Raw genomic sequence first — 27,568 nt, forward strand, 5'->3', positions numbered from 1 at the left:
TGCAGCCTGGCTTCACCTCGCAAAGGTCAATTAGACAAACTCACATCCCCGAGTCATCAGAGACACACTTGCAAGAGTCGCATCTCTACACCGCCACACTTGTGTGTGTGTGTGTGTGTGTGTGTGTGTGTGTGTGTGTGTGTGTATAGAGTTGTGCATTTGTAGAACGGCACTTGATCCTCTGCGTATGGCCAAGTTAAAACACGCATTCTTTGCATAACATCTAATAGCCAATTAAACAATGGGTACAGACCCTGCCTGTCAGTAAATTTCCCTTCTTTGAAGCACCAGTTCCTCGGGTATACTGGCTTACCTTTTATTAAAAAACACAAACATATATAGAAAGAGGACAATTTCCAGTATACGAATGGGGCATTTCAGTGTAAAAATGGTATTTAAAAATATGTAATATTTTGAACTTTTAGCTATCAAACCAATATCCAAATTCTTTCAAGGCATTTGAAATTCTTACAGTTCAATTGGGATTATTAAAAACATAACTTTCAACACATTACTGCAGTCGCTTTCTGTGTTTACATTTTATACTCTTCCTGAGACTTTCTTCAAACCGACCAGAAGTAACTGCAGTCTTTCCAGGTCAGATTCAAAGATCGGTTTTAACTCCTCCAAGTGTTTTCATTCTTTTGTACAGCATAGCTGTTTTGTGACCTCTGATTTGCAGTATCCGACTTACATCTATGCCTCTGGACTTGTTGCAATTATCAAGGAAAAAGATACTTGATAGATTTCAAAGTCATATTTTTTTCTACTTTTTACTCAAAAATGTCCTTGTTTTGACTCTTTTAGGAGGGGACATGTAATTGACTTTAAAAAAAAAAAAAAAACCTTACTACTGTTACAGACTTTCTAATAGGTCATTAGTGGGGTTTTTTTGGGGGGTCTCTTTTTCTGATTGGCTGTTCTCATGTATGGCACCTGTGGTCTATTGGGGGCATACATGTGTCATCTTAAGCATTTCTAGTCGCGTTTATGCTTCTGCTGTTTCTGTACTCTTCCAACTCTAGAGATCCCATCTCACCTATATTTGGTTCTGTAGGCACTTGAAGGAACAACGCTAAATAACATTAAGCACTATATAAGAAACCCCACCACACACTTCAGAAGGATAAACTCATTTAATCCCCACGGGAACAGCTGAAGTTGCTACTGTTTTTGTTTTTCTTAGTTCCCAGCAGAGGAAACAGGTCTACACTGTGTGTCAAATGCCACACAGCTGGTAAGTATGAGACCCAGGACTTCTTCGGCACTATCCCTCTTTTGTTCTTGCCTTCCTTTTGGGGGGAGGGAGAAGGAGTGGGGGATGGGTTGATGAGGAGCGACTCAATATGTATTTCCATATTGGAATGCACTGTAGAACATGGCTATCGTACATTACTCCCTACCCTTTCCAGTCTCATGAAACTTCTCCTTAGGATTCAACTTTAGGAAAGCTACCATGGGCCCCACCACCACCAAGAACTATATTAAGTCTAATATTTTACATCTAATAATTTACTAGGTTTTAAGGATGGTAACATAGTATTTCTTTCTACTGACTTTCAACCTCATTTCTTTAAACCATCTCCCCCAAACGTCCAGGCTCAATTTATTTCAACTAATTCACTGTATCTCTCAGGTGCTGTGTGTTGTTGCTGTGGGCACTCTGCTTTTCTATATGTAAATCTCTTCGTTCTGAAGACCTAGACCCAAAGCGGTAGGATTCAGGGAATGTGGTTGGGTCATTGGGCTCTAACCCAATCAGCGGATGGGCCCACTGAAGAATTCTACTGTGGTGGGCTATTAGAATTTAACTTAATTTTAGAAGGTTGGACTTAGATCAAGGGAGGTCTTTAGGGGGTCTGTCCTAAGAAATTATATCTTGTCCTGGTCTCCCTCCACTGCCTCTCAATTCTTAACTGCCATGGTGTGTTTACATACCATTCTCTGCCACCTGATCCCAGCTATGATGATCTACCTCCCCCCAGCCTATGGACCTGACATTTCTGTAATCACAAATCAAAGTAAACTTCTTCTTCTTTGGTTTTGTTTCTCTGAGATATTTTGTCACAGGGATGTAAAACTAACATGCTTTCTCCTAAGATTTCTAATTATTCCAGCTTTTCTTCTTGTGACCTTCTTGTGAATTCATCTTTCTTTGGTTCCTATAAGAACTTTCTCTCCTTCTAACACTCCTATTTATCTACTGCAAATCCAAACATAATCTAGCCTGAAAGAGGTACACCTTGATGAACTTATTTGACTTGAGGCTAAGAAAGACCATAACAGGATCACTGCAAAACAAATGATTCACTTGTGTGACAATAAAAAAGCCACAATATTACAGCACCCACCCACTTATGCATAACTGAATTTTATGTGTGAGGTACATACGGCAAGGACATTGAATGACTATACCAAACTCAAGTTAGATTACACCATCCGATTGCTTTTTAAAATTCTATGTTAGAAAACTCCTAACTTGGGTTGGCAACATTTCTCAGTGGATAAAGATACTTTCCATCAAGGCTGACAATGTAAGTTGATTTCCCAGAACATGCACGATAGAAGAGACTCTCCCATGTTGTCCTCTGACCTTTATATGAATTCACACACACAAATAAATGTAATTTTTTTTTAGTTAAAGAAACCTAAACTTTTAAACTTGGTAATTTCTAAAGAAATTATCTATCATTTAGCCTATAATTCAACAATCATAGCTCAGGTAAAATTGTGATAACAATTAAAGAGCTTAATTTAAAATTAAGTGCTTTATTAACATGCTCTGGGTAGAAATCACTTTACCTACTTCAAATTTGATAATTTTACTTTTACTTTTAATTTGATACTTACTAGTATTTTATATGAGAATGGTTTTTGTTTTATTATCTGTGCCTCATATCTTCTTATTAGAAATACCATGTGCTAAGGGTATTATACTGAAGTTGAACTAGTAGGTCACCACCTGCCTGCACCATTGCACCATCCTTAGGAAGCTCTGGGGATTCTTCCAACCCCAAGCATCTCCTCCAAGACCCTCTACTACTCTCTTTTAAACTCCATTAGTGTCACCCACCCCCTCTTCCCTCCCCCCCCCACACACACATACAGGGAGGCACTGTCTTCTTCCAAGTGACTGACAAGAAGAAGAAAGAATAAAGGAGTAAGGCTTTTTCTTACTTTTTTTTTGCAGTAGGGGTTGGGGGAGATGAGAATGTGGGGTAAGGGAGGTCTAATCCAGTCTCATTATTTATTGCTGGATACCTCTTGACGAGTTACTCACCCTCTCAAAGCATAGACTTCAACATTGTTTAACAAGACAATAAGATGATCTATGTCTCTGAGGAACAAGTAGGGCACGTTTTAGAAAATGGCCAGTATAAAGTGTGTGATTGTGTACGTTCCCTAAGAAAGATGACCAGTGGACACCAAGACAAATGAAACGTAAAGACTCAAGCATAACGTTGGAATGCTTGCAAGGGGCCCTGAAGGACACTGAAAGTAAATATGATGCCCTAAATTCAAGGGTCTTTGGTCTTTCAGTGCCTCAAACTCATTGATTCCATTGATCCTTGCACCTTAGTTTCGATAGTTCGGGCAACTGTCAAGAGACTGGGTAACTATGGTTATCCAACACTGGAAACGTTATTTTTCTTGAAACTCAAATTCACCTTTTGTAATATAACTCATTGAATGGAAAAGCAGTTGTTTAGTACCTGAATGGTTAAATTCTTGAGTAGGTTATTTGTGTTGGTACCACTATTAATGTAATAGTGATACTAGTGTGTAATTTAAGTGTTTCAATTTAAAATGAGATATGAGCTGGGTTGTGCACAGTTGTAATATTTAGGAGGTAAATTCAAGATCTAAGAATTCCAAGTCAGCTGGTTAGTGGTGGTGGATGCCTTAAATCCCAGCACTCAGAAGTCAGGGGCATGCAAACCTTTGAGTCTGAGGCCATCCTGAGCTACAGAGTGTATTCCAAATCAACCAGAGCTACACAAAGAATCTCTCTCTCTCTCTCTCTCTCTCTCTCTCTCTCTCTCTCTCTCTCTCTCTCTCTCTCTCTCCATCTCTCTCTCTCCATCTCTCTCTCTCTCTCTCTCTGTCACACACACACACACACACACACACACACACACACACACACACACAAACAAAAAACAAACAAAACAACGACAAAACAACAGCTCAAAGCTGCTCTGGATACATAGAAGGACCATGTCACAAAAATCATGATAAATAAGTAATACAGTTTTCTTAACACCCTTAGCAAATTTATCCTCAGGGGACTCCTAAAGCATCTTTCCTTAGATATTAAAGTTGTAGCAATCCTAGCATGTGTCTCTTTCTTTTTTATCTTAGTTTATAGGCAAACCTTTTACCCTCAGACATCAGCACTAAGAAACTCCTGATATAAATATAACATTATCTTTGAGAGTTACTTTTTTACTCTTGACAAGGCTCATAAAAAAGCATCATTTCCTGTTTAGCTTTTTTCAATTGCTTTATGGCTCGTAGACTTTGAACTTGCCTAATCTCAGATGAACTTTCTCTTGAGAGCGAGGTGAAATCAGTTCAGTAAGCTAGTGTGGGTTCATTTGCTTATTTTCCACTTTTTTTTGGTATTATTTGGATGATATGTCTATTTAAAACATAACTTCCGTAAGTGAAAGTTGTTCTAAGATATGGATTCATTGTTGGTTGTGGCTCATTTTACAACAGAAACTTGTTAGTAAATGCTTCTTTTTAAAAGTGTATAGGAGGACTTCACTTATTCATTCAATAATGTTAATAACTGAGTATCTCCTAGGTTTTATGTACCAGCCTAGAGTGCACAGCATGTATAACAAGATACAAACAAAAACTGCTTGGATATATCAGCTCGTGCGTCTAGGCAGCGAGACTGAAGTTTAATAAGTTATTCAGTGTGTTCAAAGGTGGAAAGTGCTCTGGGGACAAGCGAGGGGAAGAGGGCTGGCAGCTGAAGGTAGATAAAGATGACAAATTTAAATAGTGTGGTCAGGTTGAGGAAGTAGCACTTAATCAAAATAGGAAAGAGCTGTGGGCAGTTTTGAGGGGTGCAGGTAAGATTTTGGAAATCTTCAAAACTGAACCCTTAACTTTGTTTAGCTTGGGTTCTACTAGATGTTTCTCACATACAAGTGTTTCTAGATGCTTGGGCTTGGGGAAAAAGAAACCCATAGAGTCCTTACACAGTTCTGCTAAGTCTCTGCTGAGCTAAGTCTCTGAAATGTTGAAGAACCAATGCTACCCAGCCTGATACAAAAATGGCTATATTATCAACGACCTAGGGTTTGTCTTAGCGCTTGATGTTCTAATGGGCAGATGTGAACCTGGCAAATGTGGGGTAGGTGTTGGAGGGACAGGGCAGCTCCATTCTGCAGCTGTTTCCTTTCCACATCCAGTTTCTCTCGTCTTGATTTTACTTTTGCCATTGACCAAACAGGCCAGCCCATCTGCCTTGCCACGCCTCAGGATCCCCTAGAAAGGATGTTAGTACAAGAAGAGTCACCATAAGGCTGACAATCTGTTTGCCTTTCTAGTGTCTGTCCCCTATGTACCTAGGATTCAAACTCCAGACAATCAAGAGATGTTATCTCTAAGATAAAATAATATTAACATAGGAAATATAGGATGATGTTAGCCACTACTCGAAAATAAATGATTAAACCTTTCATTTGTCCTGTGGCTTTTTTGAAGTCATGGATAAATTGTGATGCTTATCTTTCCAAGAGGGAAACGCCATAATTCTGCCAAATATTTGGATGTGAGGTCTCTATTGTTTGGCGCAGTGTGCTACAACTTTGTTGTGATTGTAGTCCTACTCACCACTTGTCAAGCTACAGTGTTTATGTAGGAAGAAGCTTAATTTTACAGTTGACATTCTAATGTCACACTAAACTTCGTCCTTTTTATTTTACTTGACCACCATATAGTATACAATCAAATAGTTCTCATCAAATTTGGCATGTTGTCCTTACAGCCACATAAAGGTATCTTTTATCTCCTGTTGTAATTGCTGTCTTGGAGGCTTACTGCCTGTGTCTGAAACGTAGGCCTTGTCCTGGAAGCTTCTAGCCTCCGTAGAATCTAATCTAGGCCTAGAATGTTTTCAGCCATTGAGACTTACTGCAGAATAAGCTCACCCCTTCTTACTCTCCCTGAACTCTGGCTGGCTGATTCAATTCAGCTGCTCTGGCTCAAACTTCTTTCCAGGCTGACTGATCCAATCTGGCTTCTCTTGGTTTCTCCTGACTTGGTCTGCTTGATCTCATATTAGCTCTGGCAATGTATTCTAATCTTCTGGTTCCTTCTCATTCTGTGGCTCATTTTGTCTTTACCTGTGTCTAGCTTGTTCTCTCTTTAATCTGTCTCTTGATAACTGTCCTGGCAAAATTGTCTCCTCCTTTCTCTGGACTGTCCCTCAAGTAGCTTCCCTTTCCTCTCACATCTCCTAAGAACTGGGCATATCCTCTTCTGCCAAATCTTTCTCTGATTTGTCACCTTGTCTGCCACTCAATTAGACATCACTTTCAAACTTGGGTGCTTCCTTCTACAACTAACTTTACCCACATTGTCTGAGATTAAAGGTTTGTACTAAGAGTGTGTCTGTATTCTGGCCGGGGGGGGGAGGGTGTTAAAGTGTGTGTTAAGGGCTGAGACACACCACAACTAGAAACAGGGTTTTTCAGTAAATAACACAGTCTCAGGATTCCCAATGTGATCAAATATCCTCCATCATTCCCATCTCATAACACGGCAAAGACAAATTTTATTCTATAGTCAACTTTTCTTCCTCTTCCATCAACCCCATTGTTGTTTAAAGCAATATAATGTAGAAGTCATGATATATATGTCTAGAAGAATGCCCCAGTCAGGAGTGCTTGCTGCGCAAGCATGAGGACCTGAGCTTGGTCCCCAACACTCGTGTAAGAAAGCTGAGTGTAGCGTGCACACCTAACATTCCTGGACTGGGAAAGCAAAGATAAGAGAACTTCCTGGGGCTTGGTGGCCCACTAGTCTGGCTGACTCAGCTTGCTTCAGGTTCTGTGAAACACTTTGTCTCTATAAATAAGCTAGAGAGCAATGTAGAAAAACATCCAACACCGATCTCTGTGTTTTACATGCACGCACATACATGTGCCCCCTGACCTCTGGATTCTACACATGTATGAATTCCACTTGCACACATGTCTTCATGTATGTGTTGCACACCTCTCCCTGAACAAAGTCATACTGTGGAAATTGCTGCTGGGGTGGGACAATGGAATGCACATTGAACCTTCCCAAAGAGAACCCTTGATTCTGTCCCAAACCATGCTTCTCTTTTAGCATGTACCTATAAACACATGACAGCATCATCTGCCTGCTATCAGGATCCTTAACTCCTCTTTTCTTTTACATTCTGTACATTCAATTAGAATCCACGATCTTTTAAAATAATGGCCATAATCTTGTCTAAACCATTATAACCAACATGCTTTTTTGGGCTACTTTAAGACTATCATAGTTAGCATTGGTGAGTCATACCTATATTCCAGTATGTAGGAAGTAAAGGCAGGAAGATCTACATTTCTAGTTCAGTCTGACCTACACAGTGAAAATCAGTCTTAAAATGGGAAAATTACAATACCACTCTCCTTACATCCCCTATAGTCTTCTAATTCTTTCTCTTCACAATAGTGGAAGTTATACACACAATACCATATCACGCTTCTTGAGCTATGGCTTCTTGTTCTCAGGTTAAATTGCAAAGCCCTATATGATCCTCCTGCTCTTGACTCTCTCACTTTAGTCTGTTTCTCACCTTCTTCTTTCAAGACAAATACACACTAATATTTAGCTAAATCATGGAAGTTTTGCTGTGCGTTGTGTTCTTGCTATCTTCTCTCCTAACACCATCATTCTTACCTTACTTGTTATTCAACACATGCACTCTTGTACACACATGCACACACTTGAGAGAGAGAGAGAGAGAGAGAGAGAGAGAGAGAGAGGGAGGGAGGGAGAGAGAGAGAGATTTGAAACATAGTATTTAAGTGCAGAACCATCTAGAGCCTGAATTTCTACTTTTGACATTTTCCTCGAATCATTTAGAATAAATTTAAATGTATCAATATTTATGGTGGTTTGGATGAAAATGTCCCCCACTGACTCATAAGAAGTGGCTTTATTGGAGGTATGGCCTTGTTGGAGTAGATGTGGTCTTCCTGGAGGAAGTGTGTCACTGAGGGGTGGGCTTTGAGGTTTCAGAAGCTCAAGCTAGGCCTAGTGGCTCTTTCTGCTGCTGACGCAGAGGGTTCTCATCTCCTTCTCCAGCACCAAGTCTGCCTGCTTTCCAGCATACTTCCTACCATAACGATAATGACTAAACCTCTGAACTGTAACCCAATTCCAATTAAATGTTTTCCTTCATAAAGAGTTGTCATGATTATGGTGTCTCTTCGCAGCAATAAAGCCCTTAGACAATATTGCGGCTTGAAATGTAATACTTTTTGTTGTAAAGACTTCAAATTTTCTTCATTAACACTCCAAGAAAGCTATTCAGTATCATGAAAACTTCAAACCATCCTGACCAAGCATTAGCTATTCTCAAAAGTAAAATTGGCCTGCCATAATTAATAAACTATTGTATAATAAAATGGTTTGATCATCGGGTTTCTGAGTCAGTTACCAGATTACTCACTCAACTACAGGTGGCCTTGGGGCATGGTAAGATTGGTAATTAAACTCAGAAAGATGTTGTCATCATCTCTAAAAGGACTGTATAATTACTAGCAGTCTGGGAGTAAGGGCATGGACCTTAGTCTCAGTGTCAGTGCTGTACAGTGTCATATATTCCTTGATGTTCTGTGAAATATAATCCAAGAGAATGTCTTATGTGCTGATTCGTGATTGCGAAGTAGTCTAGCTCAGTAGAATGTCTACCTATAGACTTACCAAGACTTACAGATATACATAAACTACCATCGCGGGCAATCACTTGCTATCATGAGATTTAAGATACTTTAGGTAAGGGCCCATCTCACATGAATGAGTCCCCAGAATATAATAAAAACAGAAAAACAGCTAAGTTTTTGAGGTGGTTCAGTTTAGAATATGTTTGTCTTAGACCTCTGTTAGATTTAAAAAAAAAACTATTTTAACATATACTGATCCTGTATGTTGACTCCTGGAGATTGTATTCCTTAAGATGTTCTGGAGTATTTCGTTCTGATCTATCACATATAGGTTTAAAAATCAACTAATTCAAAGACACTACAGTATCTGGTTCACTAGGCAAACTTTACCTTAGCTCTTCAGAGTAAAGGGCAATTTTTATCAGTGGAATCAATGCTCAGTGATTATATATATATATATTGATATATATATATGTATATATATACATATATAGATAGATAGATGTTATATATATATATATATATATATAATGATTTATCTTTTATTTTGACTCTTTTGCAGCTTATCTTCCAGAAACGGCTTGATTGAATTGTAGGGACCTTATTATCATAAAAAACTTCTTGATTCAGATATAAAGTCTAATTTTCCTTGGTAAACCCAGAGTTTACAAAAAAGAAATTGCCAACGGAGAAAGGTTCCTACTTTTCTAAGACCCTATGAAATTTTCATTTCTATACAGTTTTTCCTGAGGTTCATGATAATATTTAATTATCTTTTCTTTTCATTGTCTTTTGATTTTTACCAAACAGTTCTAAATACTTTTACATTATGAAGCTAGATTTCTGCCCTAAACCAAAAACTTAAGAAATGAAAAATAAAGAGTGATACTTATTTCACAGTATCACTTATTTCACAGTTACAACATTTCTTAGTTTATGGCATTTCAAAGTCCATAAGTGACCTTGTATCACAAAATATAAGACTAAAGATAGTCAAGGTGTTTGTTGAGTAAACAGAATGTTGCAATCTAACATAAAACAAACTAAGATGTGTTATGACTCAGCTCTTTGTCTTTTTGTTTTTATTTGTTTCTTATCTGTCACACTATAACTCAGTCCAGTTTTATAATCCTCAAAAGTCTGTGCACACAGTACAGGACCTTATAAACACTGGCTGAATTAAGGTGTGCAGTATGTCTAGTTGGCTAAAGGGTAACAGGCATGGGAGTAATTATATAAGTAATTAAGTAAGTATACATAGAAAGTTTTCTAGAACAATCTACTTTATTGGACACCATGCTTGTTATTTCAGTTCCTTTCTTGTTCAAAATTAAGCCTTTCTTACATTACTAGATAGATAAATCTAGCCATGAAAAGTTCCAGTGACACCTACGAACCTAAATGGTACTCTGAACTCTTTTGCGCGATACACAATGACTCCTGAAGTTTGGTTTCCATTAGCCAGGGAAAAGAAAAAGGAGAAAATAGCATGTAGGCCAATCTCTATATGAACTGATCACGGCTCTTTTGCAAACCCTTCCTTGCTTAGTAAGCCATCCCAGAGAGCTTAAAGGAAGGACAGAGAGGCCACCATGTGGTTTAGTGTCTTGCTGCATCCTGCAAACAGCCCTCCCTTCTTTAAAACATTAAGGTTTTAAAATAACCAAACTAAAACTGTCATTTCCCGTATACCGGAGACAAAAAGCAAGTGACCCAGTGTTATTTGTCTAACTGCAGCTCTAATATCCTCTGTGCTTCTCTGTTAATGTCGGCTGTACTCTTTGCTTGAAGTGGTATTTTTCTTATGTTCAAGGGTGAACATTCTTCTTAAGGAGCCCTTGAAAAAGAACCTCCTGTGGTACCTATCTATCAAAAACCAACAATGCCCTTCTTCCCATTTAGTGTTTGTGAAGAGATGATGCATGTCCTTTCTTCTTTTAACTGGGTCCGGAGCATTTCTCATTCTCCTGTTTCTCCTCCTGAATCAGTTCTGGGAGCACATGTAAGAACTGCAGATAAGAGACCAAGCAATGGTCTTTCTGGATCTGGGTTACCTCATTCAATATAATCTCTTCTAGCTCCTCCCATTTTCATTAGAAAGCCCTTTTCTGGATTGAAGGAGCTGAAGGGGCTTGCAACCCCATAAGAACAAAAATGCCAACCAACCAGAACTCCCAGGAACTAAACCACTACCCAGAAAGTACACATAGACAGACTCATGGCTCCAACTGCATATGTAGCAGAGGATGGCCTTGTTGGGCACCAATGGAAGGAGAAGCCCTTGGTCCTGCCAAGGTTGGACCTCCAGTGTAGGGGAATGTCAGGGGGGGGCTAAGGGGGCTGAATGGGGAGGGGAACACCCTTATAGAAGGGAAGAGGGGATAGGGAGCTTATGGATGGGAAACTGGGAAAGGGAATAACATTTGAAATGTAAATAAAATAATATCCAGTAAAAGAAAAAAAAGGAAAATTTAAAAAAAGAAAAAAGAAAAAAGAAAAGAAAGTCCTTTTCTACACCCATTCCATTCTTACATTGGAGTACATATACTTCCAACATGGTAATGCCTATATTTTCTTCTGGTAGTTTCATGTTTCACACTTAAAGACCCATTTTTGAATTACTTTTTATGCAAGGTGATAGATATTGGGGCTGAGAACATTTCCCCCAAGAGTATTAAACTACATAATAAAGCCCTAAAACCAAACACCTAAGCTTCCTTTTGAAGCTCAGGATTGTCTAAGAGATTCCCTAAACATTATAGACTATTGTTGTTGCCTTAGCTACCTGTCAAGATTGAAAATAAGCCCCTATTTCTGAAGATGCCATGTACTTTGGACATATGACCCACCCTGTGGACCTGAACTGGATCTGACCTGAAAGCATTCTTTCTGAGGATTAACTTTCATGGTATATAGGGGGCAGCAATCAATAGTCCTACCTAGCTATGATGCCCATGAACTACAACAATGACCAACACAGCACAGTAACCTAAGGGTGCAACAGTGGACATAGACCTGGGAGTAACCAGTAGCTTTCTAATCAGCCTGCTCAACAGGAAAAGGTAATACGCCTTGTACTGGAAACCTAGTCAATTACCCAAGGCTATTGCAGTCAAGGGTCTTGGAGAAGAGCCTATAAGTACCAAGTTACTAAACCAGTACATCCTAACTATTTACTGTCAGACCCACAGATACGTCTCCCCGCTCATCAAGGAGACATCTTTTTTACAACATACTGAGACCATTATAGAAAATCACAACTGATCAAAGTGCCAAGAACAAGTGACTGTGTGATGTCCAACCCCCAGTGATAAATCTATACTAAGGCTTGGGGATCATAGCTGAAGACGGGGTAGAAAGATTGTATAGGCTAGAAGAGCAGTAAGTTTGCTGTGGAATTGAGTCTCCTAGAAACGTCAAGGAAACTACACCCATGAAATATCATCAACGTGGTTGCCTAAACAAGGATAATGCCCATCGACATGCAAACATGGAAGGGGCCTTAACCCTATACAAAGAGACAGAGGCAACTAAAGAATGCTAAGACTAGGAGAAATACGCTTCCCCAGGGAAGAGGTCCAACTGGTTATCCAACATCAAGTGCTCAGTCCTGAAATCATATACATATAAGTAGCATTCTAAAAATTGAACAAGTTGCACTTATGTACTGTCTTAGGGTCTCTATTCCTGCATAAGTATCATGACCAAGAAGCAAGTTGGGAGTGTTTTACTGCTGTGAACAGACACCATGACCAAGGCTACTCTTAAAAAGACATTCAATTGAGGCTGGCTTACAAGTTCAGAGGTTCAGTTCATTATCATAAAGGCAGGAACATAACAACATCCAGGCAGGCATGGTGCAGGTGGAGCTGAGAGTTCTACATCTTTCTCCACTAGCAGAATACTGGCTTCCAGGCCCCTAGAATGAGGGTCTTAAGGCCCACATGCACAGTGACACACCTACTCCAACAAGGCCACACCTACTCTACACAGGGGTACACCTTCTAATAGTGTCACTCTTTGGACCTAGTATAAACAAACCATCACAGGGAAGAAAGGATTTATTTAGCTAACATTTCCACATTGCTGTTCCTCACCAAAGGAAGTCAGGACTGGAATTCAAGTAGGTCAGGAAACAGGAGCTGATGCAGAGGTCATTGAGGGATGTTACTGGCTTGCTTCTTATAGAACCCAAAACCATCAACCCAGCAATGGCACCACCCACAATGGGCCCTCCCGACCTTGATCACTAATTGAGAAAATGCCTTACAGCTGGATCTCATGGAGGCATTGCCTCAAGGGAGGCCCCTTTCTCTGCAATAACTCCAGCTTGTATCAAATTGACACATAAAACTATTCAGTACATATACTTAGGAATACACACTACACAGTACACACTGTACACTACATTTTACACACACACACACAGAGAGAGAGAGAGAGAGAGAGAGAGAGAGAGAGAATGAATGAATGAATGAATTGAGGCCATGAATTTGAGAGAGAGCAAGGGGGAAGAGTTGGAGGGAGGAAAGGAAAGGAGGAAATGATGTAATTATATTTTAATTTTAAAACAAAGAGGAAAGATGTTTGCAATTTAAAGTGTGTGTACCAGAGTAAGTGACCTTCTGGAAATAAAAGAATGAATCCTTTGGTATCTAGACTAGACATCCCTGAGGTAACAGCATCTGAGTTATATTCAAGGATGAGTGGAAAGCCAGAGTGGATGGAGCAGAGTGACAAAGGAGAAAGAAAGAGCAGGAGCAGGGATATGGGAGAAGGGATGGTCCGTCATTGCAAGGACTTTGACTTTAACTCTGGAGGAGAGAGAAAACACAGCTTTGGGCACAGCAGAATTACACAATCTTACCACTAAACTGTATTTGGCCTAATATGCTCTCAAACACAAGCTACAAATTTGTGTAATAGTTGTTTAAATAGCCTACTAATTAAACACAATAAAGCACACAAGCAAAGAGGTCGTGCTGGATTCTCCAGTTTGGAAACTTGACAGGATATAATTAATTCTACACTGAAAAACGATTTCTGAATATAAACTATAGGAGAAGATCTATAAAACTGTCCAGACTGTGGGGATGGCAACCGAGGGAATAAGGCAAAACTAACCGTACCTTTTAAACGGAAGAGGGAGAGCCTAACAATTATCCCCATGTGTGACTTTCTTAATAACTATGTTCGTAGTAAATTAACTAGCAAATGAATACTCTGAACTAGTAAATTAGCATGTTCGCCATTGCACAGTAATAATGTATCAAGTTTTAAAGAGAGCAGCATCTCTCTCTCTCTCTGTCTCTCTCTCTCTCTCTCTCTCTCTCTCTCTCTCTCTCTCTGTGTGTGTGTGTGTGTGTGTGCATGCGTGCGTTTGTATGTATGTTTGTATGTATGTATTTGTGTGATGAGTGCACTCACCCATGGGCACACATGGGGGCCAGAGGTTGATGTCAGGATGCCTTTCCTGGATTGTTCATCTTGTTTTTGAGACAGGATCTCTTACTAAACCTACAGATAGCTATCTTGGCTAAACTCACTGACTAGCTAGAACCTCTGGCATCTGTCTGTCTCTCCCGTTGCTTCCAAGGTTGGGTTTCTGGCATGCATTGGGCAGATGGTGCTAAACTATTTAAGAAAGCAGGCTGAGTAAGCCAGTAAGCAGGACTTCTCCATTTACCTGCTTCAATTCCTTCCTCCAGGTTTCTGCCCTAAGTTCATGCCTTAGCCTCCCTAATGGACTGTGACCTGGGATATGTAAGCCAAATAAACCCTTTTTTCTCCAAGTTGGTCTGGACCTGGGTGTTTCATCACAGCAATAGAAACCTTAACTAAGGTAATTAATAAAAGAAGTTAATGGAGATCTGCTGGCTTTGTGGTATCTTTAAATGGCTCAAGGCCTTACATGTTTGCTATTGGTCACTCAAGTAAAACTCCACCATAAGCAGGGTAATTTGCACCCAGACATTCCTTTAGACACAGGCACAGATCATAGAGTTTCAACCATTGGAGAGTCTGACACACGAGGATCTCTTGAACACCGGAATTAGCAATGTAGAGACACCCTAGCTAGCAAAACAAACAAACCCCAGTTATATAGGAAATCACTGTACTTTCTGAAACTTACTATGCGTTTTTAATCAAAAATAATGGCCCAGGATTCTAAAGCTTTGATAAGTGCCAAGTGAAGTATCTCACACAAAGGGAGAATTTTCCAGTAACTTCAGTTGTTCTGAGTTAGAAAACACTCAGGAAAGGCACATGACCTAATGGCCTAAAACTGATAGAGCAGCAGAGGTTTTAATCACAATTTGGCTTACTACAGGACTGCACACTCTTAACAGCCTGTTATCAGGAAACGGCTCAGGCTGTGAGGTAAGAAATAGTGTCTATCCACAGAGCCAAACAGCAACAGAACAAAACTAAACAACAAAATGGCCCCTCTGGTCACTAGTGAAAGTCTCTAACGAAGTTCTGCACCAGAGAACTGTCAAGTCATTGTGGGCAGGCACTCTGCACTGGGAGTTACACCGCTGTCCACATCAGCCCAGGTTTCCTTTACTTTGATTCAGTTATTGACTGAGGTAAATACACTTGGTTAAATGGCTAAGTAAAATGATGCAGTCAGTCAAGTTTTGAATACCAGTCAGAGATTTTGGTAGATATAAGCTCATGTAGAAATACGTGTGTGTGTATGTGTACATGTATTTATAAATATTCATATGCACATTTATATGATTAAATTAGCTTGGGGATTTCAAGACAGAATTGTTACGATCATACTTATACAGTTAAGCTTGTATATACCAAATGTGCTAATATATAGTAAATAATTGCTGAAATAAAATTTTATTTTCTTGATTTTATAGATCTCACAAGAATTTTCTTAAAAATTATTTTAAGGTAACAATGTCTCATTACAATTAAATCACCATTTTGAAGAGAAAAATCTCATTTAAAAAATGTCATTATTAGTTTTTGTAGTGATTTTAAAGAAAATGGCCTCCATGGGCTCATAGAGAGTGGCACCGCTAGAAGGGGTGGCCTTGCTAGAGTAGATATGGCTTTGTTGCAGGAGTGGGTTACTGGGGCAGGCTTTGAGGTCTCGAAAATCTCAAACCAGGCCTTGTGGCTTACGGTTCTTTACCTGCTACCTGTTGACCCAGTTGTAAAACTCCCAACTACCTCTCCAGCACCACATCTGCCTGTGTGCTGTATAGTTCCCATGGTGATAATGGACTAAACTTTTGGACTGTAGGCCAGCCCCAATTAAATGTTTCCCATTGTAAGAGTTGCCATGGTCACAGTGTCTCTTCACAGCAATAAAACCCCTAACTAAGACAGGTTTGCTAGTATTTTTTATAGGATTAATAGGTAAAATTTGGTTCTAAGATTGAAACATAAATGTGTTGTTTGTGCTAATCTGTGACCTACAGAATTTTGTACTTGAGGATTTTTTTATGTGTTGCAATTTTACTTCTTTAGAACAGGAGGAGATTATTGGGAATAATGGTACATGAGAATGGTGTAAGCATTAGCGTCATAGGATCCCTACGGATTTAGTATCTGTGTTTGCACAGTGTATCTTATTTTTAGTGTGTATGTGTATGGATGTGTATGTGTGTGCTCATGCATTTGGAGGTCTGAGGTCCAACTTTGGGCTCCTAGACATCCGTAGTTCCTCAGAAGCTCTTTAATTTTTGTTTTTCAATAGAGGTCTTTCCTCACTCTACATTTTGCCAATCAACCTAGGTTGGCTGGCCAATGAGCCCCAGGAAGGGATCTGGCCCCAACTCTCAAGTGTTGATCTTACAAGCACGCCATTAAATGGAGTTTTAAGAATGCGTTCTGGGGTTGAACTCAAGTCTTTTCAAACATTTTACTGAGGGAGTTTTCTTGCCAGCTCCTCTAGTGGATCTTTTAATGTATTTAAATACTGTGCGAATGCTCGAATAATGAACTGAAATATTTACTGAAAGAATTTTAAAAATAGTGTGAAAACTCATTGAAGTTCTATAGTAGAAGTATACTGTATACTAAATGTTACTGATTTTTAATTTTTATTATAACCGATTTTAACTGAGTTTTCATTTCTTGTTTCCAGATTAGTAAATCTGGAAAACACTCGACATCAGGGCAAGTGAGGGGGGGAAATCTTATCAAATGAGGCCCCCAAGTGGCAGTTTAATGAGAACGGTCCAGGGAAAGGTAAATGAATTCTTGTGGTAAAAGATAGTTAAGCAAGTATCGTGTCAGGTGAATGATACTAAAAGCAACGAAAATTAACACTGTAGCCTGATAACTTAAGGTAATTTTTTACTGTTTTCAGTCAGAAGTTCAAGAATTATAGTACAAATAACATGAAAGAGCACTTGATGCCAGAAAGCCAATCTCACTTTTTTTGTGTGTTAAAATGACTACTAATGTTCAACTTTTTAAAAAACATTTTAAATGTTATCCCATTTCCCAGTTTCCCTTCCAGAAACCCCCTATCCAATCCCCCCTCCCCCTGCTTCTATGATGGTGCTCCCTCATCCACCCACACACTCCCTCCCACCTTCCCACCCTGACAGTCCCCTACACAAGGCCATCTCCTCCCATCGATGCCTAACAAGGCATCCTCTGCTACACAGGCAGCTGGAAGCCCTAGGTCCATCCCTGTGTTCTCTTGGGATGGAGGTTTAGTCCCTGGGAGCTCTGGGAGCTCTGGTTGGTTGGAATGACTGTTCTTATAGGGTTGCAAACCCCTTCAGCTCCTTCAGTCCTTTCTCTAATTCCTCCATTGGGAACCCCATGCTCAGTCTAATGGTTGGCACTGAGCATCCACCTCTGTGTTTGTCAGGCTCTGGCAGAGCCTCTCAGGAGACAGCTATATCAGGATCCTGTCGCCATGCAGTTCTTGGCATCAGCAATTTTATCTGGGTTTGCTGGCTGTATGTGTATGGGCTGGATCCCTAGGTGGGGACAGTCTCTGGACTTCAGTCCCTACTCCAAACTTTGTCTCCATCTTTCCTCCTATTAATATTTTTGTTCCCCCTTCTAAGAAGGGCTGAAGCATTCACACTTTGGTCTTCCTTTTTCTTGTAATCTGTGAATTGTATCTTGGTTATTCCAAGCTTTCGGGCTAATATCTACTTATCAGTGAGTGCATCCCATGTGTGTTCTTTTGTGATTGAGTTACCTCACTCAGGATGATATTTTCTAGTTCCACCTATTTGCCTAACACTTTATATGCTTCCCTTCCAAATCTATCAAACAAGGTTGCCTACGATTTGACTTCAGACATCTTTTTACTTCCTATATCTCTTTGAGACAGGGTTTTCCTATATAACATAGTTTTCGATTTGCACCTGAAATGTTCCTCACAGGCATGGGGTCTCAAATGTTTGTCCCCACCTGGTAGCTTTATATTGGAAGGGTTGTAGAAACTTTGGACAGTAGGACCTATTTGAACTCCATTGAAAGATCCCTGATGGATTTCCCATCACTCCACATCCCCTCAGATTTGATGTCATCTTCAATGCTCTCCTCTAGCCTTCCATGCCATGAAACTTCTGAAGCATTAACCCATTTTAGTCACAACAACACAAACATAATTAATAAAGCAAGGTATTCCTTCTACCTAAGTCATCAGAATTCTGGAATTGCAAACGTATGCTACTGTCCTTGCTCTAGAAATTTTCTTAATAATTAATGGTTTTCTATGCATTTCCTTAGACACTTATAATCTCGGACTTAGAAAAGTAATCTCCAATGTATGTTCTGTTTTTAATTATTTTTTAATAGTTTAAAGAGGTGAGACTTTGTCCTGATGATTTTAGATTTTCAAAATTAAAAAACAAACAAACAAACAAACCCCCAAAACCCTGAAGTCTGGATATACTGGTTTAAAGGCAGATGAACAGTAGTCTGAGGTGAATGCCAGAGGTCAGGGCCTCAAGCCAGGAGATCAGGCCAGAGGAAGTGGAGACTCTGCAAAGAGGTCCTTCCAAGCTACTTATCAGGCCTCCAAGGTAGGATTTCCCTCTGCACTTGGTCAGACCTCCCCACGGCTCATGAGCTGCAACTCAGTTCAGATCTCACTGCACAGAACACTAGGCTGGACATCCACACAACACTCATTTTTCTATGATCAATTGAGTTTTAGGCTGTTCTGGAGAAGACCGGTGGGAAGATGAGGCGAGGAACATCAAGAATTCTAACCAGATTCACGTGAAGAGAAATGTCACGGGCACATTCCCTGATGCAATTGTGTCGTTGTTTGTCAGGCTCAAAGAGGTCCAAAAGGTACTCTTCTGTTCTAGATAACCCCATACCCTATCCCCCAACTGAGGCATTCTCCTGCTGAGGCTACTGAAGCTCCAGAACAAGGAATCTGTCATGAACATTTGAGACTTAGCCTTGTCAGGGTGGCTGCGGACCAGAGTCGCTGCGGATTAGGCACATTAAAGCCGGTTTTCCAAGCCACCCTGCCTCGCCGCGCGCACCAAGAAGCCGCACGAGACCAGCCCTCATTCTGACAGAGGCCCACGCGCCAGGGCGGGGTTTAAGTGAGCCCTTTTAAAGGCTCCTGGGGAGGGTTCCGCCCCCGCCTCTCACCATTGGTTCTCTCTGGAGCGGCTTTGTTCCCATAGGTGCAGGGGGCGGGGCTGCATGAGACTGGCGTGGGGGCTTCACCTCAGCGGCCCCCTCCCTTCTAGAAGAATGACGTGCGGTTAGGCCTGCGGGGCTGACAGGCTCGCCCGCGCACTGCTACTGCGGCGCCCCTAGGGAAGCAGCGCAGCTCCCGACTTGGAGCCCGCCCGCGCTTCTCTCGTGGACGGCGGCGGCGGCGGCGGCGGCGCGCGCGGCGCGCGAGCCAGCGAGCGAGGGCGGAGGTGGCTCGTGCGTGCGTGTGAGTGAGCGTGTGTGTGTGAGTGAGCTTGTGTGTGAGCGTGTGTGCACGCGCGCGTGGCACCAGGGTGGCGGGCGCGGGTGCTCCACTGCCTTCCACACACCCTGCCTGCTCCGCGGCTCCTTCCTCGCCCCTCTCCCGCCCCGCGGGCTGCCATCCTGAGAGAAGGCCGCAGGTCACAGGTGTGCTAGGCTTGCGGGACCGCTGGAGACAAAGGGGGCGCGGAGGTGAGCCCGCCATGGCCTCCCGGAGCCTGGGGGGCCTGAGCGGGAGCCGCGGCGGCGGCAAGAAGAGCCTGAGCGCCCGCAACGCTGCGGTGGAGAGGAGGAACCTGATCACCGTGTGCAGGTGCGGGGCTGCCGGCGCCGGGCTGAGGGAGGTGCTGGGGCTCGGCGCTGCGGGCCGCGCCGCGCGTGTCCGCGGACGAGCGGGGCCCTGCAGAGGGGCGGTAGCTTCTCCCCGCGAGGCGGTGGTCCAGCCCTCGGGTCTGGGCGTCCTCGGTTGGAGGCTGCCCCGCGAGGGCCGGGGCGGAGTCGGGGAGGATCTGTTCTGAAGCGGTCAGCTAGTGTCTGAATAGAAGAGGGCGGAGGAAGAGCAGCATCCAGCTGTAGTAGTTACTGAGATGCTCCCACATCCCAGGGCGGTCTGTTGTTTTCTCTTGTTGGCGTGTATCTTGTCACTCCTTTCACTCGGCCCGAATCTGTATTAGCTAGTTAAGTCTTGTCAACTACTGTGCTAGAACTGCTTGCTTGCGGGATTATGGAAGACTCCTACTCCTCCAGCCAGTCCTTTATTGGGAGATGTGCCTTTATTTAAATGCTTCCTGGTTGTAAACGTATCCCTTCCTCCGGGAAATAGAGAAATAAATAGTCACTATCTATATAAATCAAGAATTCAGAAAAAGCTGATTTTTGAACACGCTGATACATTTTCTTTTAAGCCTTATAAAATTCTAGGCGTCCATTTCTTAGTAACCACTCAGAGCCAATAAGCTCTGTGAAAATGATTTTGTTCAATCATACTGGTTAATCATCAACCAGTGATAATCTCCAATTATCAGGTAAATGATGAAACCTTTCCTGCCTCTCTGGTTTATGTCTATTTAATTTTTTTTCCCTTGTGTAAAATCGTGGCTGGCATCTTAAGCAGATTGCAGATATCTGTAGTAGGTTACATTCGATATTTAAGCAACTTTTAAAAAGTTGGATTCTAATGAGTATCCATGTGTCTCAGGAAGACCTTCGCTCACAGTTTGCATTGTAAGTGGTCAAAATAAGATGGAATATATTATTTGTGCTGTGTAGAATACAAGCTTTTGGGGACAAACGGGCTTTATTGTATTGTTTTAAAATGAGGCAAATTTTTAAGTTAGATACATAGAAAAATAAGCTAGTCGGATAGTCACATCATTGAAAGATATTAAAATGATTTTTTAAACGAAATTGATTTCAAAGCAGGTTTCAGCCTAAACGGTGCTTCTTGAGTCATTATGCTCATCAGAGCTTCTGCAGACTCAAACTTCCCTGTGGTTTGACATTGAAGTTGGAAGAAGCTGATCTGGTGGAAATGTAACCGAGCTCATAATGCACGTTGTCTTTAACCATTGTCTTAATACCACTTCCTTATTCTCTTCATTGTTTTGTCGGATGCACAATAATGTTGGGCCAGATTGCTAGGGATTTCGAGTGATGGACTTAAAACGAATAATAGCCATCAAGCATCATGTGATCATACTTGGTTTTTAATGTTTCCAAATACGAGCATGGTGATAACAGTAGGAACATATTTATTGCAGCTAGGCGAGGCTCATGCATTTTTCTTTAAACAAACATTTGAATTGTGGCCCCATTTCGTGATTCTCTATTGATGTCTTGGAAAAACGGAAATTTATAAAACTAGAACAAACAAAACCAACTTCCAACTACTACATATAATTTCTTATACTTACACAGTAAACTTTTTTTTCTACCCCCTTTAAAATGTTAGATATAGTTTCAGTTTAGGTTCAGTGCTATATCATAAAGCTATACAATTCTGTAGATTCAATGACATAATCAAGTACAATATTGTTACTGTTTTGAATTTTGGAATTAGGCTGCTTGGTTATGTAGGATAGTCAGGAAAAGAACTAAATTGAATTTGGACTCATTATGATTGTGTGTGTGTGCGTGTGTGTGAATTATTTCAGTTTGTTGCAGAAAACATTTATTGTGGACTTACTCCATTTTGTGTATATATTTTTCATTATTTAGAATTTGAAAAATTAAGGTATATTTCCCATGTTTCTCACCTCCCTCTTTTCTGGTACATGGCCTTGTTGTGTAACTTTAACTGGCATGAAACTTGCTATGTAGATTAAGCTGGCTTCAAATTCACTGACATCTTCCTGTCTCTGCCTCTGGAGCCATGTGCTTTATATTAGGCCTGCCCTTGGGCTTTTTTAACCTGCATTTTTCATCCACATAAATTCAGACGTTAATTATTTTTTGTGTTGTTTTTAAGCTTATGCATTTTTTCAAAGATTTTTATTTTGTGTATGTGTGGTTTGCATTCATGTATGTCTGTCCTCTGTGTGTATACATTGCTCTCTGAGGCCAGACCAGAAGAGCTGTCAAATGTCCTGGAACTCGAGTTACAAATAATTGTGAGCTGTCACGTGGGTTCTGGAATCAAACAGGAGTCCTCCAGAAGAGCAGCCAGTGCTCTTAATCACTGAGCCATCTCTACAGCTCAAGCTGATGTCTTTTTAAGCCGATGTATTTTTTTGGCCTTAGTTCTATTGGCTAATACAATTAAAATCTAATTGATTTTTTTCAGTTTATTATATTATATAAAATACTAAAATATTCATGTTTAACAATTATATATATATTTTAAAACAACTTTTGCCAAACTTTTAGGTCGGCTTGACACAAGCTAGAGTCATCAGAGAGGTGAGATCCTCAGTTGAGAAAATACCTCTGTAAGATCCAGCTGTAGGTATTTTCTTAATCAGTGATTGATGAAGGACACTGCCCCCTTTATGGATGAAACCATTTCTGAGCTGGTGCTTCTGGGTTCTATAAGAAAGCAAGCCATGAGGAGCAAGTCAGTAAGCAGCACCCCTCCAGGACCTCTGCTTCAGCTCCTGCCTCCAGGTTCCTGCCCTGTTTTGAGTTCCTGTCAAGACTTCCTTTGCTGATAAACACTGATGTGGAAGTGTAAGCCAAATAAGCCCTTTCCTCTCCATCTTGGTTTTTGGTCAGGGTGTTTCATTGCAGCAGTAGAAACTCTAACTAAGACCGTAGTAGTTTAAAGGAACTTCTTATGTGAAATGAATTTTCCTGGCTTGTGGATTAAAAAAGACAAGGATGGTGTAAGAAATGCACAATAGGTTAAGCAGGATAGAGACAAATGGTGATTTTACACTTAGAATACTTTAATAACATGAAACATGTTTTATAGGTCAAGATAGAATTTCATAACGCTAGTATTATTGCAAGTTAGAACAGCTCCTCATTTCTTTAGTGTGGTCAAGGAATAAAGAGCTCATATTTTATACGTAACTAATATCTACTGAGCTTAAAGTTCTTCCATCCGATATACTGTCTCAGTCAGCACTTACTATGGAATACAATCTTCTGTCTAATGAAGACCATAATTTAAATGCTCACATTTAACACAATAAGCAGCATGCAGTAATTTTAGATAAATTACTTAACAAAAAAAAAGAGGTTGCACATTTCTCCACCTTTAGAGAGCATACAGATAGCACAATGCAGTAACTATGGACGAGTGCCTTCTGTGTCTGTGTCTATGAATATGTGCACTGTGCAGTGGCTGTCCTTGGAGACTCTTGAGGTACCCTAGTATGTTTAGCTAAATGGCCCCATAAGACTTGTGTTTAGAGTTTTTGTTTTTGCTGCTGTTTCTTCTTGCTGACTTAGCTCTTGTCTCTTGAAGGTGTGCTTCCAGACTTCACATCGTGGCTTGCTAACTATAGCTGTTGTGAACTGGGGAAGGAGATAAATAAATCTGTGCCCAGAGGCACAGGTTAACTGAGAGAGCTTTAGTGGTCTCAGCATTTTAGATATTGAATACTCAGGGGGAAGAGTCTTGCTTTGGTTGAACTTGGTTATAACTCAAATGTATGTATGTGAGGAGTTACAGACTATACTGGTGGTAATATCCTTTAAACACAGTAACTTATTCTTTGTTACTACGTGCTAGAGTGTGTCTTATAAGAGTAGCCATACCTTGATATGATGAATATGAAAACTATTCTAATCTTGTTATATGTAGTAGAACATTGATCAACATTTTCGGGTCAATTCGTAACATCATAGAGCTCCTGCAGATGCAGAGCGAATTACTCCATACTCTAATATTTCCAGTTACACTTATCCAGTTATATACCTTCCTTCATTGAGAGCTAAGATAGGAAGCAATCTAAAGGGTCTTTTTGGTGCTATTGTCAGGAGCAATGTATACTGTAAAGATACCTTATTTTGCAAAGACTTCTGTGAGGACTTATTTCAATGTCGACATTTGCCTAATTCTAGTTAGTTTATTTACATTATTGGGCATATGAATATGGAACTTACAACCTTATCTTTGTCTTAGGTAGGTGATCAGTTAAATCTGTAGCCAGTTTTTTTAAAACATATGTTGAACATTGTGGTAATTCGTTCAGTTCCACTGTACCTTAATATTTTAAGTATAATTTTGTGCATGTATATGTTTGTGGAAGTATGTACATGTTTTGTGCATTCGGGTGCATATGAAGGTCTGAGGTCAACCTCAGGTGTCATTCCTCAGGCATTGTCTACCCTGGTTCTGTGTAAGGGGGACTATCAATGGCCTGGAAGTTACCATGTGAGGTAGACTGACTGATTAGTAACTGCCTCCTCTGCCCAGTCCTGGGATTACAAGGACACTGCATCATGCCTGAGAGTTTGTTTGTTTGTTTGTTTGTTTGTTTTTAATATAATTCCAGAGATTAAATGCAGGTCTTCATGCTTGCAAATAAAGCACTTTACTGACTGAGGTATCTCCTGAGCTAGTGAAATTGTATGGAACTTAAAATATGCATTTTAAAAAGTATATTTAGCATAAACATACTGCCCATTGTATTATTGTTTCTCCATTTGTTGACTTTTCCCACTGTACAGTGTAGAGAATTCCTTAATTATAAAGCAGTCTATAGATTTCCTTCATGATTTCTACTAACCAGCTTAACAAATCTGCTTGATCTCCCAAATAATCAAATATTCTTGTTTTCTTCTAAAGCTCTGTTGTTTTGTCTTTTGCATTTATATCAACAATCCATCTGCAGATTATTTGTATTTGTGGTGTTAAATGTGGGGACCAGGACTAAATATTGTCCTTAAAAAATCAGGTGAACTAGTTGAAAGGATCATATTTTATCCAATACCTTCAAGTATTACTTTTGTCTTAAATAATAGAACCGCCTTGCCTCTATTTCTGGGCTCTTTGATTTCATCAGTCTACTAGTTTCTTCTTGAAATGATATAATACCATCTTAACAACTATTACTTATAATATGTCTTGCTGTTTGATAATAAAGTTTTATAGCTTTATATTTGAAGATAATCCTATTCTTAGCTTGTTGCCAGATAAATTGTGCGAATCAACTTACCAGTTTCCATGAAAATCATTCTGTGTGTTTAAGAACTACCATTTTAAATATGTATGTAGTGTAGTTCGGTCATTTTATGTGCCTACATTATTCTCTCTTATCTCCCTTACACTCCTTTTTGGACACCTTCTACCCAAGAAATCTCCTTTGTAATATATGTCATTTATTTGTGTGCTTGCTTTGTTTTGTTGTGACCCACTGAACTTAGTTCGGATTGCATAAATAACCATCAGTAGAATGAACATGGGCATCTTAACAGTGGAGATATATATATACCACTGAAGAATATGACACCTCCTCCAACAACCATTAACTATCCATAGGGATCTGGGACTCTCCTTATGCTTGAACTGATCGTACAAGTCATTTTTGATAATCTTTCATCTTTATAATATTGAAACATATGATCACAATAAATGGATGTAGTAAATATCTTCATATATTTAAATAATATCTTCTCAGGAATAGGCATTTGTTTCGAATACATAGGCATTATAAATCCATTGTCAAATGTATTCATGTATATTGGATATATTTCTATTATTATAACCAAAATCATTATATTTCCCCATTTTTGCTAGTATGAAGACATAGAATTGGTCTTTAAACATTCTAGCTTTAAATAGATTTATTTAATGATTCTATCAGAATTTCTAAGATTGATCACATGCTTTATTTCTTCATTTGTCAATCTTTATCTGTTTTACTTCTTGTCTTACTACTTACTACATTGGCTAGGATCCTTAACACAGTGTTACAGAAAACATTAAGGATTTTATGACTTCGTGGGCGTTTGCAGCAGATTTTACTTACTTCTCTACTATTTCTAGATTCCTGGGAATGTTTATCTTAAGTAGATACCAAATCTTTCTTGGCTAACAAGATTAAACATGATGCCCATCCCTATTTTCCTGTGCATAGACTGAATTCTGTTGTTTGAATTTTACATGTCTTACTACCTTGGAATAAAACCATTAGGTAGCTTATGTTTTTGAGATTTCTTTGCATACAGCTGAGTCAATATTTGGATTACTTCTACATATTTGCTCATGGGAGAGACTGGTCTATATTTGTCCTTTCTTATCAAGTCCTCATCTAGTTTTTTCAAGGTTGCTTTTTTTGCCATAGGTTTACATAGGTTTTATAAGATTGACATTATTTCCTTCTGTAATACACAGGGCAGTTCACTAGGTAGCAATCCAGACCATAAATCTCCTTGTGGAAATAAACAAAATCTCCGTGGGAAGATTATTAACAGGTTGACTTCATTTAGTAGATTTTACCAATTCAGATTGCTGGTTTTCTTCCTCATTTTTAGTAATTTCTTTTCAGGGAATACATTCCTATATCTATACATCTCTATCTCTCTATATATTGAGGTTTCACTTAATCTCTCTCTCTCTCTCTCTCTCTCTCTCTCTCTCTCTCTCACACACACACACACACACACACACACATACACACACACACACACACACACACACACACACACACACACATATTGAGATAGGATCTTACTGAATATGTAGCCTAGATACCTCAAACTCAGTATCCATCTGCTTCAGCATCTCCTAAGTGCAGCGTGCTAATGACTTTTTCTTGGTTAAAAAAGATCTGTAGAGATTTACCACTCCTAATCCTGAAATCTGCATATTCCTCATTGTTTTCCTTACTAAGGCTTATTGTGGGATTGATTTTTTTTTCAAAGAACCAACCATTTTTGGATTTTGTTGATTTTACTCTATCTAATCATGGATTATTTTTAAAATAGATCTATAATTTCCATGTCTTCTAGTTACCTTTTACTTACATTTTAAACTTAATTCTACTCTGTAAAGATTATATTCTGAAAGACTTTGAGCTTTTGAAATTTTGTTGATGTTTGCTTTATGATATAACATATGGCTAGTTTCCATCAGTGTTTTCTATGCATTTGCATGTTCCGTTGATTGCTTGTTCTATGTATGCCATTTATATGTAGAGTGTTGTATATTTTATAACTTGTATGTCCATTTATTTATTTATTATTTATTTATTTATTTATTTGGTTTTTCACTTCAGTGTTTGGCTGTCTTGAAACTCACTCTATAGACCAGGCTGGCCTCAAAC

General features: G+C 39.8%; 2 protein-coding genes across 3 annotated transcripts in view; one reads left to right on the forward strand and one right to left on the reverse strand.

Annotated features, from left to right (window-relative positions):
* The window catches only part of Abcb1a (ATP binding cassette subfamily B member 1A), a 162,144-nt gene that overhangs the window by 82,627 nt on the left and 51,949 nt on the right, over positions 1-27,568 (reverse strand).
* The window catches only part of Rundc3b (RUN domain containing 3B), a 129,207-nt gene continuing 121,449 nt past the window's right edge, over positions 19,811-27,568 (forward strand). For both annotated transcript variants that reach the window (NM_001443723.1, NM_001047116.2), the window contains 1 exon segment: positions 19,811-20,169. In NM_001443723.1, coding sequence (NP_001430652.1) covers positions 20,060-20,169 — 110 coding nt within the window. In that variant the 5' untranslated portion in view covers positions 19,811-20,059.

Source organism: Rattus norvegicus, chromosome 4 (genome assembly GCF_021556685.1).
Source record: "Rattus norvegicus strain SHRSP/BbbUtx chromosome 4, alternate assembly SHRSP_T2T, whole genome shotgun sequence".
Classification (NCBI taxonomy): Eukaryota; Metazoa; Chordata; class Mammalia; order Rodentia; family Muridae; genus Rattus; species Rattus norvegicus.